The sequence below is a fragment of the Ursus maritimus genome, unplaced genomic scaffold (assembly GCF_017311325.1).
Source record: "Ursus maritimus isolate PB19 unplaced genomic scaffold, ASM1731132v1 scaffold_8, whole genome shotgun sequence".
In the NCBI taxonomy this organism is placed as follows: domain Eukaryota; kingdom Metazoa; phylum Chordata; class Mammalia; order Carnivora; family Ursidae; genus Ursus; species Ursus maritimus.
The window spans coordinates 62536083-62551285 of NW_024426996.1; the positions used below are offsets into that span (position 1 = coordinate 62536083).

At 46.0% G+C, this 15203-nt stretch overlaps 1 protein-coding gene across 3 annotated transcripts in view; it reads right to left on the minus strand.

Annotated features, from left to right (window-relative positions):
* Window positions 1–8287: 8287 nt before the first annotated feature.
* ANAPC4 (anaphase promoting complex subunit 4) overlaps window positions 8288–15203 on the minus strand; it is a 36799-nt gene continuing 29883 nt past the window's right edge. The window contains exons 22-29 of one of the 3 annotated variants that reach the window (XM_040625278.1): window positions 13380–13477; window positions 12728–12789; window positions 12611–12649; window positions 12409–12510; window positions 10997–11071; window positions 9944–10117; window positions 9143–9266; window positions 8288–8644 (exon numbers count right to left, since the gene is read on the minus strand). In XM_040625278.1, the coding sequence (XP_040481212.1) occupies window positions 8417–8644; window positions 9143–9266; window positions 9944–10117; window positions 10997–11071; window positions 12409–12510; window positions 12611–12649; window positions 12728–12789; window positions 13380–13477 (902 nt within the window). In that variant the 3' untranslated portion in view covers window positions 8288–8416. Of the gene's footprint in view, window positions 8645–9137; window positions 9267–9928; window positions 10174–10996; window positions 11072–12408; window positions 12511–12610; window positions 12650–12727; window positions 12790–13379; window positions 13478–15203 lie in introns of those variants that run through there. The other 2 variants (XM_008685856.2, XM_008685859.2) reach the window with 2 other exon arrangements.

Below are 15203 nucleotides of genomic sequence, written 5' to 3' on the forward strand. Positions count from 1 at the left end.
TCAGGGACCCCATTTCCAGATGGGGACCCTCCCACACAATCTCCCCCTCTGGGATGTCCATCGAAGAGCACTGCCTGGCGACCTGGCAATAGCCAGAAAGCTGTGCCCGGGCTGCCTGCGTGGAGGCATTCCCACAGAGCACCCTCAGAAACCCACACGGCCGTGGCTGTGGCTGTGGCCTTGGGGAGCAGTCCCTCCTACCTTGGGTGGCTCAGTTCTGCGGACCTGGCCCTGTGGGCTGGAAGCCTCTGGAGCTGGCCTTCTGGGGGCTCAAGTTAAACTTCTCAGGCACCAGGGGGCGCTATGGCTTCCCAAACAGGACTCAGGGGGCCCAGACCACACCAGGGCTTCCCAGGGGGCAGGGATCTTGAGTGAGTGGCATTGCTGAGTCAATCTGCAAATCTGTTCCTTTAACTTCCACTTCTCAAGTGGAAACTGCATTATTACACGTCCCGCTCCGCCGCCCCTCACCCCCAGCCTGTCTCACCCCATCAAACCCCTTTGCATGTTGGGTGGGTAAATAGAATCACTGGCGTGTGATGTTCCGAGCTACTCCGTCTAAAAACACAAGACGTCACTGGTGTTTTCCTGACACTGCACTATCACAGTTCCTAGCCTGCAATTAACGGCCCAAGTGTGTTTTTCTAGTTTGTGTTTCACGGAGACTCACCTTCTTTCTCAGGGTTTACAGCTGACCGTTCTGGTTTGAATGGCTTTCCAACCACCAACTGCAAATTCGCCCGCTGCTCGGCACATGTTTTCATCCTGAAGATCAAGTCCCTGCTTCTCCCCAAGTTTGACCGCTCTCCATATTCTGTGGGCGCCCTTCCCCACTGCAGGTCCGGAGACCAATACAATCTTGATGAATTGGGCCCTGCTGGGGAGAAAGCACGGCTCTCTCTCTGACACCTGGACACGCACATTCCAGAACCTCCTCAGGAGGCAAAGGAAGAGGACACGGGCGGCCGGCTGTGGGCAGTACTGCCTGGGAGGAAACCACCCTCCTTTTGGGGGTCAGAACTTGGGGTTCGTGTCCCGACTTGACCACATGCCACCCCCATGTCTGCAGGAGAAAAAGCATTGCTCCCCCTCGAGGGCTGTTTCCTCACAGAGCTGCCAGCCATCCTGAACGAAGGAGCTCAGCAGAAGCGGAAGCCTTGTCGTCATCGGTCCATGAGGCACAGGTGTGACAGTGGCCAGGCTGTGCTCAGGAGACGGCCGGGGGCAGGGCAGCTGGCGAGGGGGGGGCGGGGCGGGGTCTCGCACCGCGCCGCCTGGCCTCACACCCCGATCCCACCCCCGCTGCCCGCGTCGTTACCATGGACACGTTAGAACACTGCTCTCCACCTCAGTTTCTTCTTCTGTGAAACAGGGTCGGTGTCAGGAGGAGCCCTTGCCTTGCAGGACTGTGGCGGGGCGTCAGTGCGTCGTTCGTGAGCGGCGCTTGGCCCTGCACCCGGCTCTGCTCAGCCCTCACACACAGCTAGTGGCTAGCGATCGCTGTCATCTGGGCTCGGATCATCGGTTTTGCACCCTGGCTCTACCGTCTGCGAGTGCGATCGAGACACAGCGAAACCCTCTGAACTTACTTTCTTTTCTGTAAAATAAGGATAGCATTGCCTTGGTCGCAGAGCTATTCAGAGGATTCTAGGGGACCTCGCGGTCCTTCCCATGCGGTTCCTCCTCTGGGACAGACGTCTGCGTAGGAGAACGTTGACAAGCCGCATGTGGACGAGGAGGAAGGGGATGGGCGTCCGCAGGAGCAGGAAGAGACCCTCTGATCAGGACCAGCCTCAGACCGGACCCCAGAACGCCTGCAGCCCTAAGCACTGCGGATTTTCATGTACAGCTCAGCAGACCCCGAGGTTCCCAGGGCCAGGTCTGCCGACCCTGACACGCACCTTCGCATGGGGGGAAGGCAGATGGGTCCGTTTGAGCTCCTCCAGGGCCCTGTCCGGCCCTTGAGCCAGGGCTCACTCCAGCCCATGGTCCTCAGCAGTCACCTCGACAGCCTCCATGCTCTGCCACGTGACTGTTCCCGCAAGCAGCATTGCACAGAGGACAGAATTAGGCCGGACGGCCACCCTAGACACGGCCTCCCAGAGCCAGTGGGGAGAGGGGGACGACTGCGGCCTCTGACCTCACCTCCGCTACAGCCTTTAATGGACGGCCCCGATGAAAGAAGTACTAACCTGCGGCTGATGCACGAATTACAAACGCTATCCACGCCCGCGTGCCTCTAAGCATGGGTATCTGTCTCGAGCTCCTCTCGGGTGGTTGGCCTGGGGCCTGGGAGCAGGGCTTGGCCTCAGCCAGCCTAGGTTCGAATCCCAGCCTCCCCATCTACCAAGTGACTGTAAGTCGGTCGCTGACTCCCTCCGGGCCTTTGGAAGCACAGACAGCTTCCAGGTCTCCTCTGTCACGCTCGCTCCTATCCTTGACACTCACGGGTGACCTCAGGTCCACGCCCTCCTACCGTCCCCACCATCACTGCGGCCACTGTGCAGTGACTGTAACGGCCGTCCCGAAACCCTGGCCACTCCGTTCTTGACCTACCTGGCTCCAGTGAGTCCCTCCTTCCCGGGGGCAGCCCCCAGCACCGCAGTCCCACTGTAGGAACCACGTGGGCTCCACCACCTCGGGCACAGTCACTGCAAAGGGCCCTCTCCGGCCACCGTCTCTCCCTGTGCTCCCACAACTGATTCCAAAATTCCACAATTCTCCACCCTCCGACCCACCGCCCCGTCACTGGGTTACTACCTTCCCAAGCCCCTCGCCCCCTCTGCCTGGTCATAGTGGGCTGACAAAACCCCAACCCGGATTAAACGCAACGCCCCAGCAGGAGAAAATGATCCCACGAACCGGACTCCCTTTAAGGGGACATCACAGGTCTCCAGAGTGCCCTCAACATTCCCACTCCCCCAGCAAGTGGGGGGAGTCACTGCCCGTGGCTCTCTGCTGAGACCGCAACACCTAGTTCCCAGGGGCAATTGTTCGTACTGCCTGCCCGTGTCCCCACATGGCCCCTGTTAGAATGCAAGGGACATCGTGCTCCAGCCCAATGCTGAGCCCTCCCTGGTCCCTGGGTCTAGTCTTTTTGCCTTCTTAAGAATTTCAATCTCACACTAACCCTCTTCTCTAGACATGGTCAGTCTCTTCCCTTCAGCACATCACCGCCGTAGATGTATAAATACGCCTTCGTGTCATCGGTCTTTTTTTTTTTTAAGCTCCCTGATGCCATCCATGCCCCTCCTACTCTTGCAGCAAAATTCTTCATGCGTTGCCCCCGTGGGCGGCCCCCATGGGCGGCCTCCGCTTCTCACCTCACCCCTGCTCCACACCCATTCCCACCAGGCTCCCGCCACCTCCACCCCGGGAAACTGTGCGTGTTGGTGTCATGACTGATTTTTTTTTTTAAACTAAATGTCATCTTTTAAATACATCATTTCTTAAGCTTACGAAAACAAAGACCTTAAAAATTACATGGAGGCTGAAAACTAGGGATCCTGATTTGGAAATCTAGGTGTCAGGTCGCCCTCCTGGGGTGGAGGGGAGGCTCCCAGAAGATCGGTAATTGTCACTTTCAGTAGGCACAGCCTGGACCAACCATGATTGTTTTTATGGAGACGAATGTTATCTGTCGATAAATTTGCAAATTTGGGGGAACAACCCATTTGTGAACAAATTCGAAGCACTGTAATGTTGTTAAAATTTCAGGATAGTTTATCTTTCATATCCCAGACCAGTGTCCACTCACCATCTACTACTTCTTGAGCACCTACTACGTGCTAGGCACTATGGTAGGCACTGGGTATAGGGAGGTACACAAAATGGGCATGATCTCTGTCACAGGGTTTATAATCTAATCCAGGCAATAAAATAACTGCAAATCGTGACATCTGGCATGACGGGGAAGGGGAGACTCCTGAAATCTCAGTGGGCTTTTCCGAGGAAGACATCAGCCGAGGAGCTGAGAGTGAGGAGTAAACCCGTGAAGTGTTAGGGAAAGGCATTCCTGGCATACGGCAAATCCCAAAGCTCTGGGGCAGAAAGAATTCGGTTCCTCCAAGAAGAGGAAAGCAAGCCAACACGAGCCAGAGGGAAGCCCCGAGATGATGCCAGGGAAGACTGAGCCTTGGGGAACACGCTCACGGGACTGAAAGTTGCTCCAAAAGCAACCACCACTGACTCGAGTGTTCAGACATACTAGCCAGTCCTCATCACTCCCTCCCTCCACTTCTTGGCAGCATTTGACATGACTGAAGGCTCCCATGACCGAGTTTCTATTAAAGGCGTCACCTGGGTCTCCTCCTGCTTCCGGGACCACTCTTTCCAAGGCTCCTCCCCCAGCAGGGAGAAAATGGGCTCTACATCCCATAGGACCTCATGGCAATGGTCTTCGCCCCTTCCATGTCCACTCTGCTCCTCGGAGATCTTGACTTTACAGCCTAAGACAGCAAACCGTACCATATTTATACTTTTATCCTTCACACCTCTTTCTGCAACACGCGGGCAGGACAAAGTGGTACAACGTAAGTGGTGGAAGGGAAAAGGGAAAATAACATGTTATCCATGTGAGAATGTTTTATAGCATCATTTGACATGTCGATAGTCACGGGTGCCACTTTATAGTATCTAGTTGGGCTCCCAAATATCCAGTTCTACTGGGGCGCCTGGGTGGCTCAGTCGGTTAAGCATCTGCCTTCAGCTGAGGTCATGATCTCAAAGTCCTGGAATTGAGCCCCGCATCGGGCTCCCTGCTCATTGGGGAATCTGCTTCTCCCCCTCTCTCTGTGCTCTCTCTCTCAAATAAAATCTTAAAAAAAAAAAAAGAAAAGAAAAAAGGAAAACAAATACCCAGTTCTACTATCTGAAAAATGGAAAAAATATGAATTAAAAATAATAATGGTCACTCTGCAACAGGATCCAGAGCTGAATAAAAACAGTTCTTAAAGTTTCCAGCCTGACTGGGGGGGATACGGGAGCCCGGGCAGTTGGAAGGGCAGGAGGCACGAGTCACGAACTCGTCTCCCTGCTTTAACACTGGAAACATCTCCGGAGCCGCTCAGCACGGCGTCTCGCAGTCACGCTGCCGGGCGGACTGATCATCTCAACCGCGGTAACCACACAGTCTGCTTAGCGCCTTGGTGCTGTGTGCTAGTCTGACTGCACCCCAAAGCGAGGGTGTCACTTATGAGTGGTAATCGCCCGTTAGCCAGCCTGCCTGGCCCACCCAGACCCACCCAGCGTCTACCACTTGGTGAAGCGTGAGCATAAGGTGGAAACGTGGCCTTCTGGGATTGGGTTCTACACGCTGCGGTGCCCAGACTCGGGATAATTAGGCCCACCACCGTTTAAACAGATTTACAGACCCGTGAGCATGTTGCATACAAAATTAATCACATCAGGGTCATTTGTAAGGAAAAAAACATATCCACTTTCAATGCATCGAAGGGAGCAGCTTTTAATTAAAAAATGATAAACATCTACTAAAAAATAGCTTCCACAGACTATAAAGGTTCTCAATGTCAGTGGGCATACGATCAGGCCTGGGCCCTACCTCCACATTCTGAGTGGTCTTGGGTGACACCCGTAAATTTGCACTGTTAATCACCAGCCCAGGAAATTTCGATGTGACGGTGTGTGTTTCATGGAAGAGCCTGTTCCAGTGAGCCCAGAAAGTGAAAAACATTATCTACATATTAATAATTCATTTTCTTCGAACCAACCCTTTAATAATTGAGAATTTCTAAACTGAATATTCCTAAAACTTCATGTACTATTTCCTGCTCTCAAATAATCCTTACTCTCATACTCTAAGGTTTTTGCGACCTTGACTTAGTATAATCCTAAGTACCATCTCCCTCTGCTCAGTGAGAACCAAAAATGGTATGTTGGGACAGTCAAGTGTATATTCTAATAATTGCAATCAGTCTATAATAACTGTCACCAATGCAAGAGGTGTCAAAGAAACTGATTTGCCCTGGAGAATTCATGCAACCCATGATTTCAATTACAGCATTCTCTAGAAGTATTTAGCACATTTGCTTGCTGGATTTCCTCAAGAATGGCAAGTATTTAGATTAACTCAGACATCTATATCTGTATCTGTATCTAAGAGACATTCCCTAGTTATGGGGTCATAAACCCAAGGTTATACTATAATATATAGTTTTCTTCACATTTATATTCAAGTGCTCTGAATAACGAAGATAAAATGTTTCAGCATTTTGCTAAGTGTAAAATTTTTTGTTTTGGAAAAAAATCAAGAACAAAAGGAAAAAAACAAAACCCTACAAAGCCAGAGAATTATCAAGACTATTATCACAGTCCCATTAAGTCGGGCACCAAAAAAAAAAAAAAAAAAAAAAAGGCTATTTGAATTCCTAAAATATCAACACATTTTATCCTGGAGAAGAGCAGCACAGAATTTTAATAAGTGCTGATCTTTATCAGGTGTCTCCTATGTGTCAACCACAAGGCTCTACAACACCTGTTAGTCCTCAAACCCTGAGACAGGCAGTCGATTATCCCCACTGTATGAAGGTCAGGGCCCAGAGCTCCACACATAGCCTTTGTGTGCCAACGTCCCGTGCCCAGGGTCCCGCACGTCCTACTTTGTCATTCACTCAATTCAAAACTCAAATTCAGCATCTGCTGCTAAATAAACTAGAAATGATAGTCTATAATGCTCTTAAAAGCAAAGTTTCTAACGGCGTGGAAATCATAGCCTATATCTAAAACTATAATAAGACAGATTATCTGCCCCACACTTATTAAAACTTAAAAAGGAATTCAGTTATCAGTTCAAACTTTTCTACTTTGATATAATACAAATCCACTTCCTAAATTATTTATCATATACATCAAAATCATTAATGAAGAAAATGTCCTCCTAAAAATTAGGAATAACTCACAATTATTTAACTCGATGATAAGGGATAGCTGGTACATCAGCAGAACTAGTACTGATGCCTGGCTCGAGATGAACACAGTCTGGAAGTTTTGGTTTCAATTCATCCCTAGGCTGGAAGTGCAGAGAGCAAGCGGGCACATTATCAAAAAATCTTTCTAAATTTCATGCTGAAGTCACATGGGACAGATTACCATCTAATAAAGAACTGGTTGCTCGTTGTGAAATTGTAATTCATTCTAACAAGCTGTAATGTCGCCTGAGAGATTACCTTTCTCGCTCACAAAAGCTAATTCAAGACATCTGCAGTATGCCATGAAACTGGCCAACTACCACGAAGCATTTATGTAAATGATATATCAAGCGTGTTCGAGGCCTGCTATGTGCAAGGCCACACGCGGGCACAGCCGGGCTCCCGAAGATCACAGTTCTAATTGCCAAGCTCATGCACACGCCAGTGGACTCTCTTCAGTTTTCCCTTCAAAACCGACACAGATGAGACCAACTGTGGTACCCGGAGTACCTAAAGCATGATGTACCTAAAATCCAAGTGTAACGGGTACTATTAAAGAAACAGACAAGTGACACAGAATCCGGCAGTTACCCACTCATGTGGATACAGTGTATTTTCCTGCCTGAAGATATTTAAAGCTTTTAAAAAGTGATGCTTTCATTCATCGGTGAACTGATACTAGAGTTCATATGTAAAACAGAACCTCTTTGGAAGTCTCATGAGAACACTACTCCACTTTTGGAATGAGCGCCAGGAGATCAATGGGAGCCCATTTGCACTAATGCTAAATTAGGCTTAGTTGATCCACATTTCTTGTGTTCATAGGCGTTGCACAGAAAGCCACCACGTGTCCTTGACCAATTCTAAACAGAGGAAAAAGACACACCTAAATGCTGCCAATTCAAAGGATTCAGAGCTGAAATCCAGTAACAAAATGAGGAGATAATTATGTAGGTGTCAACAGTGTTTAGGCTGTTTAGATCAGAAAGACAGCATCCATCTTCTGGCTTACTTAGCATTACAGTAAAGCAGTATAATTTTGAAAACATAATTTTGAAAGCATTCTGGAGACTGAGAATCAACTAGAAAGGGGAAAACGGAAAAATAGGAATAAATGTTATCTACGTTTTTAAGCTACTAGAGGCATCAAAACTTCCAGTGATGAAAGACTATTTAATGTAATTTCTTCTTGATATAGGAATGATTCCTGATACCCACCTTTGAACAGAAAAGATGGAACTTTTCTTCACATTCAATTTGTTTTCTTTAAACATGAGTTCTGATGCAGTATTAAAATGAAATCTCAGCAAAATAAAAAAGTCTATCATAGTGACTCTACTACTAAAAGAAATGAAGCAGAATAAGGAAAAATCAAATGTATGGTTTATTTCTTTGTTATACAAAGAAAATTAAGTGGTCCAAAACATCTTCATCCATCTCCCATGTCCTTCCTGACATACCGAGAACATACGAAATAAGGGCAGGCTAGATCAGGAGTCCAGCTCGGGGTCAAGTTTTTCCACTTTGATGACTACCTGCGGAGCGGCGGCAGCAGCACTGGCCTGCTGGCTCTCGGCCTCCGGCTCCGACAACACTTCTTCCTTAATCTTCACGGGCTTATTACTCGCTTCCTCCTCTTCGTCCGAAGACTCATCAAGCTCCCATTCATCATCTATGTCCATTTCAAATACTCTTACATGACGGAGATTTGAGCTTAACTGGAGAAGAAAAGGTCAAATAAAGAATTTTTAAATTAATGGTTGAACTAATACATAATATATGAGAAATCAGAAGCTTGAAGAATGGTTCTGTATGAAAGTTATTTTCCCATCGATTTATAACAAAATCACTAAACTTAGCCTCTTTTGTTGTAAAAGGATCCCTATACACACCAGTGACAATTTCATGATAATTAAAATCTACGGACGCCTGGTGGCTCCGTCGCCAGAGCATGAGATGTTTGATCTCAGGGTCACGAGTTCGAGCTCCATGTTGGATGTCGAGACGACATACATACATACATACATACATAACATCTAGAGAACTGTATTACTCAGTCAGCTTTCAAATGAGAAAGCTACATAGCTAAGACCACAACATGTTCAATCAATAAAAGCAACACACCACAAAACGTTTACACTTTCTGAAAGGACCTTATAGATCCAAAGTCACTTCCTCCTGTTACCCTCGTCAGTAAACAACCTGTAAATACTTACCACACAGGACACTTTGCGAAAACCATTTCCAGCAACATACTGTGCTTTCATACTTTCCAGTAATCGCCAGTGCTTCTCAAAATGCATGGTACGTGTGGGAATAGCACTGCACTGTTCATCTAGCCTGGAGAGGGGAAAAACCAAGCCTGGAATGAAAAGGCGATCTTCTCTCCGGTTTACAAGGGGTAGTATTAGGATCTACCATGGGTTCGATTTCTACCAACATTCCCATTTTCGAAATAATTCTATCAGCCACTGTATAAAAAGTATTTTCCTAGGACATAGGAATTCCAAATAGCCAGAATGGCATCTTACTAAGGTTTCTGATTCCTGCTCAAGGAAAGCAAACAGACACATTTTTAAATTAGAGAAGGGACCTACTCACTTAAATCTAAGAAAACTAAAGCCATCTCTAGAATTGGCTGCGTACCCTCCATGTGGCTACTGAGGTCCTAATTCTGGAAGGAAACCACTAGGAGCAAATCTAAAATAACTAATTCTATTATTAACTGGGGTTAATGCTCCCCTTAAAAATAGCACAGAAGTCCCATTTGCCACTCCAAATAATTCCCCACCTTATTTCAGCAAATACTTCTTGATTTATTAGTAAAGTAAAAGGGCAGAAGAGCTGTTGAAGCCAGTATTTTTTTAAAGAAAAAAACAGTACTTCTTGCTCAGCTGACATCCTACTCTCCCTAGTAAGCGCTGTCTAGCATACCTAAGGAACTAGAATGTACGATACACATTCAAAAGCATTTAACTGTCACGTCAGCAAGAGGCTCTTACTGATGCGTTCGTCACCTTGTGGAGTAAGCCCCAGAGAACTGATACTCTGCAGCGTCCTCGCTGTTATACACTGAAGACAACGGCAACTGCACCAGGAGTCTATCTCTCCCTTCGCGCCCCACGGTGTCTTTCAGGACTACTGTTACGGTCTCATCGTCATAAAACTGTGCGTCTAAGCAGCTGTAGGCGCTAGAAGTGAAGGACGTTCTGTTACATCACAGATGATCGGGACGACTGAGAAAGTACTGTGGTACCGCGCAAAAAATTAACACAACAAAAACCAAGTGACATTCTACACTATTATACTGAAAATACATCATTAGTTTGCACTAAAGCCAGTTACCGATTGTAGTGATTACTCACAAACAGAACTAGGCCATAAAAACAGGTCATTGTGAAAAAAGAAAAATCTGGGAGGGTGATTGGTTCACAGTTCCAGAAAACTCCTGATACCAACAGCCAGGCCTTAAGCCTGTGGAAATTCCACAAATGGCACCTTGTAGATATACTGGCTAAACAAACAGGGCTAACTGCACTGAGAAGTAAAAATAAGATTGACAGAGGAAAAGTCACAACTTCAAAGACATTATCATAAAAAACTCCTTTTACGTAAGGAAAAGAGACTGAGAAAAAGATTGGCCTGGGATGAGTGTCCATTCCACAGCCTCAGGGACGACTGTGGTACGGTTACCCTTTCATGTCCTAAGAACATCCCAGAGCAGGGAGAATGAGGCCACTTCACGTTACTGCTGGTCGTAACAAGAACTTCAGCCACGTGCCCCCTGGCGCCACCTTGCTTTCTTAACAGACAAGGGAGCTCAGAGGTATCAATCATAGGAAACCACGGCTATACAAATTCCTGTAGGGCAGTAAGGTTCTATTCAATTGTTAAGTCAATCAAAGTATAAGCTGTGTAAGCAATCCTGCGCCCTGTGCTGCACGTTACAAAGGCGTCCTAAGCATCACATCATCACTGTACCTGAGTCTAACCATCTTTCTATGATGTAATACATGCACACATCATCTGTATATGTATACAACCTCAGCCAAACAAGAGTCAAGATTTACCTTCTTCTCACTTTTTCGGTTGTGGCATATGTGAAGCTCCCAAACTTAATAGCAATTAGTCCATTACTTACAGATCTTGAAGAAAGAAGGGGAGAAAAAAGAGACTGTGGAACCTGGATAGCCAATAATCTAAATGCTTGAAAGAACATGATTGTCAGTGTTAGTATATTTACCTAAACAGCCAAGTCCCAGACCCAAAATACCATTATGCTCACTCTGCAACACTGACAACTAATTTATACACCTAGACAGACAAATCTTGGTTTAAAATCTTGGTCATTAAAATAGCTAGATACCTTATAAAAATTTTTTTTTTTTGTTTAATAATGATTTTTTATTATATTATGTTAGTCACCAAACAGTACATCCCCGGTTTTCGATGTAAGGCTCGATGATTCATTAGTTGTGTATAACACCCAGTGCACCATGCAATATGTGCCCTCCTTACTACCCATCACCGGTCTATCCCATTCCCCCACCCCCCTCCCCTCTGTAGCCCTCAGTTTGTTTCTCATAGTCCATAGTCTCTCATGTTTCATTCCCCCTTCTGATTACCCCCCCTTTCTTTATCCCTTTCTTCCCCTACTGATCATTCTAGTTCTTATGTTCCATAGATGAGAGAAATCATATGATAGTTAGCTAGACACCTTATAAAATTAAGGACAATTGGGAACAACCAAATTACTTCTCTTTGGCCCCATCTTGGGTCTCAAAACATTTCCTTCAAAGTCAGATTAAATACCATTTGAGGGGGCACCTGGGGGGCTCAGTCGGTTGAGCGTCTGCCTTCAGCTCAGGTCAAGATCCTGGAGTTCCAGGATCGAGTCCTGCATCAGGCTCCCTGCTCAGCAGAGAGTCTGCTCCTTCCTCTGCCCCTCATCCTGTTCGCGTTCTCTCTCTCTCAAATACATACATACAATCTTTAAAAAAAAAATACCATTCGAGATACAAATGGTATTCTGTACATAATTTATTTTTTAGAACTTTTACTTCAGATTCTCAAAAGAAGTCTCTATAGGCAGGCCTCTTGTTTAATGAAAGGCATACCTAGCCTGAGGCAAAAATCCTTTCTGTAAGGAACCCAAACCACAGTTCTAAACCGCTAGAAGTTCATGAGATATAATCCTGAGTGTTCTGCTGCTGTATTTTTCCTAATGCTAAAGAAATCCTACAAGTCACAGCTACACATGTACAAAATTAATAATCTAAAATCAGAAGGGATCATATAGCTTCCTGATTTGGCATTATCGTCTTAATGATGTGAAAACTAAGATTAAGAGCAGTTCAGGGACAAGCCTAAAGTCCTAAGGTAGCTTAACTGAACCCCAAAATGTAGGGGAGGGAAGCTGTATGTTTAATATTACAAATAACATAATCTCATTGTCTAACTCAAACTTTAGATTAATACTTACCGGGAAATATCAGTATGTCTCCTTAAGATACACATTTTATAAAGTGAATCTTCTAAAATAGTAAAAAGAAGATAATGCAGATTTGAGGTTTTATTATTCCACCTAGGAAAAAAAAAATTAATGTCAAAACATGATATTTAGCTGTCACAGCAAAGAACAAAACCGCATTGCTCGCATGAGACGGGAAGAAACACACACTTACAGGAAAGGAAATTTGAATAATCTGCGCGTACACTCCTGACTAAAATAAAAGAAAAACAGGTAAGAAAAAATTAAATTGGCCGCTGAATCTTACCACCCAAAAAGTAAACAGAATTACCTTCTAGCATCCCTATATAATGGAATACAGATTGCTTGATTCATCGATTTCCCAATGACATCCTAAATAAAATAAATTTTAAAAATACAATGAAAGCATTTACATACACACAGGTCCTCTACAGAAAGTACCTGACCTTCACTGCTCAAGTCTAGTGAAAAGCCATCTCGATCACCAAGCTTTCACAGAAGAAACTTCAATGACAGTCCTAACAGCAAGGACAAGAGACAGAAGAAATTCTGAAAGGAACCAGAAGAACCCCCAGCCCGTGCCCTCGTCTCACAGCACTGATCTCCCCTCCTGCGGCAGTAAGCCAGGCACACGACAGCTCTGTAGCCAAGACTGTTTATAAGAAGTTTGTTCTGGGAACAAATAAAATAATAAGGATGCCAACACTCTCAATAACCTTGTTATTTGTTTACTTTTTTAGTTTATGAAGATACTAAAAATAAGATTAGCTATTTAGTTCCTAAAAGGAAATGTTAGGGTGAACCCAATGAACCTGCCATTTTTGTTAGCCATTAGCCAAAAGTTGAATAGCAGCATTTGCATATGGCTCACCTTTATAACTATGACCGTTTACATAAGTGAGCCCCATATTGTAGACAGTCTCACTCTTCCATAAAGGCATGCATTTCTTTTTCACACTTACTGCTGGTTTTTGCAAGCATAGATCAATAATGTTCTCCATCCGCCTTTTCACAAAATGCAATGATTTTCGAGGATAATATGGAAACAGCAAAGGACTTTCTGGTTTCAAACAAGAAGAGACACACAAAAACACAAAGCTATAGTAAACCAAATGATTAGGAGAAAACAATCTCTCGTCGGAGGCAGCCCACACCGCTTATCTGGCGGTGGTGATCTCCCTGGCCGCTTCATGGTATCCCTGCACGCAACCTCAGCACAAGTGACCGCAGCCTTCTGCCTTTCTTTCATCATTCCCTGCTGCCGGCCCGCTAAAACCCACCACAGCCACTGCAGGCCAAGTCCTAGCAGCTCCATACTCTTTATTCTGTTTTCCCCACCCAAATCCAACAGTTGGCTTCGGCTGGGTGCAAGAAGGAAGGGGTGATTAGGGAACCACAAGACACATAATAAAATAGAATTCGTTCTCTACTCTTTGCCACAGTGGGGTGACAACAGCAGTCCAGTATTGTTTTGGAAGAGTATAATACTAAAAACAGAAACAAGAGACAAGAAACTAGTGTTGTGTAACTAAGCAGTTCACTTTTCAAAAGGCTACTTTACCAGTAGGAAGTAATATATAATTAAGCGTTCACAGATAGCAACCACGCTAGATTCCTTTCTGTTATTTCTATTGCTCACAACAGCCACACAAAGCAAGCACCGCACTCTCCAACTTACGGATTAAAAAAAATGAGGTTCAGGAGGTTTGGGCGATTTGCCTGGTGTGAGAATGATGAAGAATCCACACCTGTGAATCCAAACCTTGAACTCGCAGGCCCACCCTCTTCTCCTGAGCTCTGCAGCCTCCCTCACTTGTGGCATCTCATGTCCCAGCTGTGCTGGACAAAGTGAGTTTTGATCTGGTTAACATTTTAAGCTCCCCACAGGTGACAGATGCTGTGGGAGCAGAGAACGATATCTGGTCTTTGTCCCTGGTTCCTGGCACCGAGCGTCTAAAACCGTCAGAACTTCCTGAGTGATAAGGGTGATAGGAACATCTTTTGGTGTCATGAGGCGGCTCTGGGTAGATCCCTAGATAGTTTCAGGATGAGGAGGACTGGTCACCAGAAAGACTAAGTCCCAAAAGAAGCCTGGACTTTTCAGCCCTCATCCCCCAACTTCCAGGGTGGGGAGAGGAGCTGAGTTAAGCCCAATCACCTGTAATCAGCAGTTTAATCAATCATACCTGCCTAATGAAAACCCTATGAAGAGCCCCTGAACAGAGGGCTTCCGGGTGCTGGGAGGGAGGCATGCCCAGAGCAGGTGCGGGAGCTCCAGGCCCCTCCCCCGCAGACCCTGCCCTATGCACCTCTTCCACTTGGCTGTTCCGACTTGCCCCTTTATAATAAAGCAGTAAACCTAAGGGAAGTGTTTGAGTTTCGTGAGCCATTTTAGCAAATTATCAACCTGTAAGGGGGGAGGGGTTGTGGGGACAGAAATGTAGCCCACCCAGGGCCCCGATCCTTAGGACTGAAGTCGGAAGTGGAGGCAGCCTTGTGGGACGGAGCCATGGAACCTGTGGAGTCTGGTAGTTAGCATCAGAACTGAATTGCAGGACAACCAGTTGGGTGTCAGAATTGGTCTCGGGAGGAAAAACCTCTCATTTTAGTGTCAGAAGTGCTCTGAGTAACAACAGCTCACATGATAGCATCCTGACTGCTCGGGAGCCATGAGCCAGGCACCAAGTGTCTATCTCCATTTACTGAATCTTCACAACAGCGTTTTGAGGAAGGCATTACTACGGTCCTCGTTTTACTGATGAGAAAACTGGGGCACAGAGAGGTTA